This window comes from Scyliorhinus torazame, chromosome 18 (assembly GCF_047496885.1).
Source record: "Scyliorhinus torazame isolate Kashiwa2021f chromosome 18, sScyTor2.1, whole genome shotgun sequence".
Lineage (NCBI taxonomy): Eukaryota > Metazoa > Chordata > Chondrichthyes > Carcharhiniformes > Scyliorhinidae > Scyliorhinus > Scyliorhinus torazame.
In genome coordinates this window covers 168,141,635-168,148,053 of record NC_092724.1, presented here as the reverse complement: position 1 = coordinate 168,148,053, position 6,419 = coordinate 168,141,635, and the positions used below count along the sequence as shown (strand labels likewise).

At 50.0% G+C, this 6,419-nt stretch overlaps 1 protein-coding gene across 3 annotated transcripts; it reads left to right on the top strand.

The window, feature by feature from the left end:
* The first annotated feature begins 1,034 nt into the window (after window positions 1-1,034).
* Window positions 1,035-3,812, top strand: tmem100a (transmembrane protein 100a). 3 transcript variants are annotated; one of them, XM_072483881.1, is made up of 2 exons: window positions 1,035-1,278; window positions 2,051-3,812. In XM_072483881.1, the coding sequence occupies exon 2, from the start codon at window positions 2,146-2,148 to the stop codon at window positions 2,539-2,541; it is 396 nt and encodes a 131-aa protein (XP_072339982.1). In that variant the 5' UTR covers window positions 1,035-1,278; window positions 2,051-2,145; the 3' UTR covers window positions 2,542-3,812. The 3 variants fall into 3 exon arrangements, with proteins under 3 accessions (XP_072339982.1, XP_072339981.1, XP_072339980.1); XM_072483880.1 differs by having other exon boundaries at window positions 1,035-1,346; XM_072483879.1 differs by lacking the exon at window positions 1,035-1,278 and adding an exon at window positions 1,360-1,599.
* Window positions 3,813-6,419: the final 2,607 nt, after the last annotated feature.

The window sequence follows — 6,419 nt, the reverse complement described above, 5'->3', positions numbered from 1 at the left end:
ATGAGGAAGCAGGAACACAATGTTAGAAATACCACATACCTGGTCTCACACAGTCACACTCCTCAGACTCAGAGTTTTTAGACTTGGAGTTGAAAAGGGGATTGTGAGGGCAGCGCGGTGGCACAGTGGTTAGCACTGCTGCATCACGGCGCCGAGGTCCCAGGTTCGATTCCCCGCTGGGTCACTGTCTGTGCGGAGTCTGCACGTTCTCCCCGTGTCTGCGTGCGTTTTCTCCGGGTGCTCCGGTTTCCTCCCACAGTCCAAAGACGTGCAGGTTAGGTGGATTGGCCATGATAAACTGCCTTTAGTGTCCAAAATTGCCCTTAGTGTCCAAAAAGGTTAGGAGGGTTTATTGGGTTACCTGGATAGGGGGGAAGTGAGGGCTTAAGTGGGTGGGTGCAGACTCGATGGGCCGAATGGCCTCCTTCTGCACTGTATGGTCTATGTTCTCTGGCGGGTAGGCAGCGTCTGGAGAAGACAGAACTTGGGCTGGATTCTCCCAGAATGGGGCTATAGCCCCACACCGACATAAAAACGCTGGCGTTTCACTCCCCAGCAGCAGGGCAGGCAGGCGGCGCCTGGGCAACACAAGCTGCGTTTTGCAAGCTGAAAACGTTTTGTCAGAACTGATGACACCTCAGAGTGTAACAGGTTTGAAGCAAATAGGTAGAGCGGAGGTCAGAAACCAAAGGGAAGGTGAAAGATAGAAAGATTAAATGAGAAAGGGGACGACAGTGTGAGGCAAAAGGAGTTGGTGCTGAGACAAGTAAAGAAATAAATGTTGGGTCCAAAGAGGTGGCAATGGGAAATTTAATGAAAAATGTTGTGGGACTATGTTTGTGTGAGAGTGACTTCTATTATCAATAGAGTGCTGTGTAGCAGTGAGTCTTTGAGCAAGAGGGTGAAAGGTGGACCTCTCTCTCTCACACACACATACATTCCTTTCTCCCAGCTGAAGCATGTTTACACACTGATTTCATGGAAAGAAAAACAGAAAAAAGGAATGTTTGAAGGCAGTCCTTTAACAGGCAGCACCAGAACTGACCCTGGACCCTTACAACTGGAGATGGGGGAATCTGTGTTTGCAAAGAGATCAATGATAAATCGTCATTAATAGTCTGATACATTACAGTCTATTAAATGTACTCACAAACTCGCTGAAATGTTTCTCTTTGATGTTGCTGGGATGTTTTTTGTTTGTCTAATATTTTAATTCAGTGACAATAACAGCCAGATAAGGGGAGGCTGGAGCTGCCAAGACTGAACGCCAGCACTGAGGTCAGTCCTAGCAGAGGCAATGCGATGTGGAGGCAGCCTCCTCCGGGAAGCATCGCTTCACTGTCACTGTGAGTACAGGAGGGGCTGGGACACACACAGGGCACCGGGGGCCACAGAGCACACACTCAGCACCAGAGAACAAGGCACAGGACTCCCGCACAGCCTCTCTTCTGCCCCCCTCCAGTCCTCGAACCGAAATTGCTCTCCTTCCTGCTGAATGTACCAGACCCCGGCCCCCAGCTCCTGTGTCACTCTGACAGTGCGGACCGGCTGGTGAGGAGCTGCGGAGCTGGGAGCAGCTCCCGGGAACAGCATTGAAAGGTGGGTGTCAGACTGAGTGGGGCTGGCCCTGCTGGCCACTGCGAGGGTGCAGCACTGGGAGCAGACACCTCTCCCCACAGCCAGGCGCTCTCGCAAGGGTCTGCATTTTCCTTGAACGGGAACACTTTGCAGGGCAATGGGGAAAGAGCAGGGACATAAAACGAATTGGATGACCGGCTGGCACAAGCTCGATGGGCCGAATAACCTACTGCCACGGTTTTATGAAAGTTTTAAAATAAATTGTGAATAATCCTCATGTTAAAATGTAGCTGCTGTTGTAGCTTTTCAATGTGAATATAATTGTGTAAATTGTGATTATTAAATGCTCTGTTCTTATTAATCTCGGTTTATCCTGGAATATCCCAGCTGCTATTCTGCTTTGCTTCCCTATCTTCTAATTCAGAATTTGCTATTTGCTCTCTGACCATGCATTCTCTCTCCACGTATTCAGGTCCCAGGATGTGCTGTCTGGATGTGATGAAGGAGTGAGAGACACTAATCTGGGAAATAAAAGGGGGAGAGGAGAGTGGTGCTGGGAAGTGCACGATGTTAGAGGAACGGGTGAAGGAGGTCCCAGCACTCCCAGTTCTTCCCATTGTCCCAGAGAAGGGCTCGGACTGCCCAGCGCCACCATCTGCTCAGCCCCTGAGCAGCCAGGGCCAGCTGACGGCAGCTACAGGTGGAGCTGAGCTCTCTTGCTCGCGTTGTACTGTGCCCTTTGGCCTGGTCATCCTGATTGCTGGCACGGTGGTCACTGCTGTGGCCTACAGCTTCAACTCGCACGGCTCAATTATCTCGGTCTTTGGGCTGGTTCTGCTGACTTCGGGGCTTCTCCTGGTAATCTCCAGCGCCGTGTGTTGGAAAGTGAAACAGTGTCGAAAGCGACGCAAGCGGAGAGAGAGCCAGACTGCACTGATGGCTAACAGAGGGCTGGTGGTGTAAGAAACAAGACCAAATTACTTCATCTGGGAACTAAAGCCAGTGTATCCAACTCATGGAGATTTGCAGGGACAACACTGGGTGCATTGTCCTGCAGCTTTGATGGGACTGGTTTAGAATATCACTTCAAACCATTAACAATTCATCTATTCATGACCTTAAGTAACACAAGACAAAACTTCCATTATCTCTTTATCTGGAGCCATTGATCTGTTGAAGCCAAGGTGTCAAAGGTGTGATGTGGAGATGCTCTCTGAACTGATGATTGAACGACACAAGTAACTATTTGGATTTAACTGCGTGCGTCCCAGCAAGCCCAAGGCAGTAACTAGTTCCAAAGTGAAGGCTGCACTAACTGTGGTATTAAAAATCAGTTTAGTACTAATTTATTGAGCCCCTATTGTCAGCTGTAAGCCAGAACCCTGTCATACAGTTATCTGGGTTGCTACTTGTCAAGAAATGTTTAAACAGGGGAATGTTCTTCTACCTCTTCGTTTGCACAGAGTTTGCTGTCACTCCAGCTTCCCTTCCCATCTGTGCTCACTCCTTCTTCCCAAAACGTTTTTTCCAACTCTGGCTGCTGTCCCACATGCTTGACCATGGCCCCTCCATACTGAAAACCAGTGGTCTACCTGGAAACAATTGGGTCTGTCAATGACCTGCATTCATTAAATGAACTCATGTTGGTCATACCTTTATAACAATTTAATTTAAGAACATGTAATTATACTTGGAAAGAGGAACAATGTAATGGGTTGTTAATATCACACAAAGCCTCGATCTAATCTGAAGCATATTGGAGTTTGATTTAACTCTTGTTCCCTGGACCTTATTTCAATATTCAGTACAATGATAGCAATGAGGTCGGTCTTTATGATCACACCGGGAAATAATCAATAAAAGTAATTAATTTTAAAGTTATCATGAATTGAGGCTTTTCACTTGTCAATTTAACTGATTTACTGTTCACCTCCTCCCCTTCCTTGCTAGTCCTCACTCCTTCCTACCTCCTCTCCCCTACCCTTTCTTCCATCCCTCTGTCCCCTCACCTCCTGTGTCTATCACCGTCTCCTGTCCACTCCTCCATTCCCTTTCTCATTGTCCAGCTACTTGTATTGATTTTGGTGATGCTCGGGTTAATTCCGGATGATATGAATGTTAATCCATATCTCTCTGGCTTTCCCAATGTGTCCAGCCTGGCACTTTTTAATTCTCTGTAACTTCCATTTGAACGGTACGTGATATAATCAAATAAAACTGCTGTTTCACTGCCATTCACTGCTGGCCTCTGACTTAATTTCCTGGATAAATAATTCAGATTTTTTTGGATAAGAATACAAGGAATCAGCCTTTTACTGGCAAACCATGATTAATACAGGACAGGTGAGATAGAGAACAAATACGGGGGGGGGGGGGGTACTAAACAGCTAAAGGGGAATAAAGGGCAGATAGAAAAAAAAATTGGAAAGATAGAGGAGAGTTCAGGACAGATTTGGGGTTGAACTGATTGCAAAACATACATGTTACATACACGTTACATACACGTTACATACATAGCAGCTACAGATTAATAAAGTGGCAGTACAGGACATTTTATAGGGAAGATATAGAAGGACACCATAATGTACAGGAGAGCACAGAACATGCAGGAACATACAGATATAGGAGAGTACAACATAGTTACAGACCAATATAGGCACATCCAGGGTGACACAGTGCAACAGTGATTGGCACTGCTGCCTCACCGCTCCAGGGACCCGGGTTAGGATCCCCGCTTGGGTCACTGTCTGTGCGGAGTCTGCACATTCTCCCCGTGTCTGCGTGGGTTTCCTCCGGGTGCTCCGGTTTCCTCACACTGTCCAAAGACGTGCAGGTTAGAGACATTGAAGATAGAAGCAGGAGGAGGCCATTCGGCCCTTCGAGCCTGCTCCACCATTCATTCTGATATAGCTGATCATCAAGTTCAATACCCTGATACCACCTTCTCCTCATATGCCTTTAGCCCCAAGAACAATATCTGATTCCTTCTGTAAATTACACAATGTTTTGGCCTCAACTACTTTCTGTGGGAGTGAATTCCACAGATTCACCGCTCTCTGGGTGAAGAAATGTCTCCTCACCTCAGTCCTAAAAGGTTTACCCCTTATCCCCAAACTATGACCCCATGTTCTGGACTCCCCCACCATCGGGAACATTCTTTCTGGATCTACCCTGTCTAATCCTGCTAGAATTTTGTAAGTTCCCGCTGGGTGGATTGGCCATGATAAAATTTCCCCTTAGTGTCCAAAGGTGTACAGGTGCTGTGGCATTACGGGGTAATGGGGATAGGGCTGAGAATGGGCCGAGGTAGGATGCTTGATGGGCCGAATGTCCTCCTTCTGCACTGTGGGGATTGTGTGGACAGAAGATAGAGAATTGCAGAGGAATTACAGAGGGGTGTTTGTCAGAGTTACAGTGGAATAAAAACTGATACAGGCAACATCTTTATACCTTCATGTCTTAAACTCTGTTCAGATACCTTTCACTTCCCCCCCCCACCCCCAACCCCCTCTCCCCCCCTCCACACCCACTCCCCTCCCCCTCCAAACTTCCCCCTCTCTCCCTCCCAATCCCCTCCCCACGCACTCTCCTCCCCTCTCCCAACCCCCTCCCAACCCATTCCTCTCCCCCCTCTCCATCCCCTCCCATCCCCCTCCACATCCACTCCTCTCCCCTCCCCCCTCTCAACCCACTCCCTCCCTCTCCACCCACTCCTCTCCCCCTCCCCTTCCCAAACCCCTCCTCTCCCCCTCCCCCTCCACTCCTCACCCCCTCCTCCCTCCCAACCCGCTCCCCTCCCCTCCCCTCCCAATCCACACCTCTCCCCCTCCCCTCTCCCAAGCCACTCCCCGCCCCCTCCCCTAACCCAAACCACTCCTCTCCCCTCCCCTCCCAATCCACACCTCTCCCCCTCCCCTCTCCAAACCCATTCCCCTCTCCCCTCTCCCCACTCCTCTCCCAACCCACTCCTCTCCCCTCCCCCTCCCCTCTCCCAACCCACTCCCCGGCCCCCTCCCCTCTCCCAACCCACTCCCAACCCACTCCCCTCTCCTCTCCCAACCCATTCCTCTCCCCTCCCCCTCCCCTCTCCCAACCCACTCCCCACTCCTCTCCCAACCCACTCCCCTCTCCCCACCCCTCTCCCAACCCACTCCTCTCCCCCCCTCCCCTCTCCCAACCCTCTCCCCTCCCCCTCCCCTCTCCCCACTCCTCTCCCAACCCACTCCCCTCTCCCCACCCCTCTCCCAACCCACTCCTCTCCCCCCCTCCCCTCTCCCAACCCTCTCCCCTCCCCCTCCCCTCCCCCTCCCCTCTCCCAACCCACTCCCCACTCCTCTACTCTCCCAACCCACTCCCCTCTCCCCACTCCTCTCCCAACCCACTCCCCTCTCCCCTCTCCCCACTCCTCTCCCCCACCTCCAAACCTACTCAATCACCTCTCTTCATATCTGAAAAAATTGTCCACAGACCTTCTCCTTACTCTGCAAAACTCTTTCAAATATTCTCTTTGGTTGTGCCAGCCTCGAAGACAGCATTGACCTGGGGTGTGTTGGATCATTCTTGCGAAGTTTCTAAAAGGTTTCTTTTCAGACAGGTTGTGCTGTGATGGAGACAGAATGATGCTCAGCAGAGTTGGACAGTTCTAGTCACTTGTGTGCGACAGATGTCCTGGCTCTCAGACCCCATTGGTCAGGGTGTTCCAGTTTCTGGATGAGATAGAGATACCTTTATTCTAATTGTAAAGAGTAAAGGTGAGGCTTCACTGATGTGTTAATTTACACCAGAAACCCAACATCATCACCCAAACATTTCTGACATCAAGTGCAAATTAAACTTTCATT

What these genes read in the sequence shown, in the direction of transcription:
- tmem100a (XM_072483881.1), top strand. Translation starts at nt 2,146, where the DNA reads ATGTTAGAGGAACGGGTGAAGGAGGTCCCAGCACTCCCAGTTCTTCCC.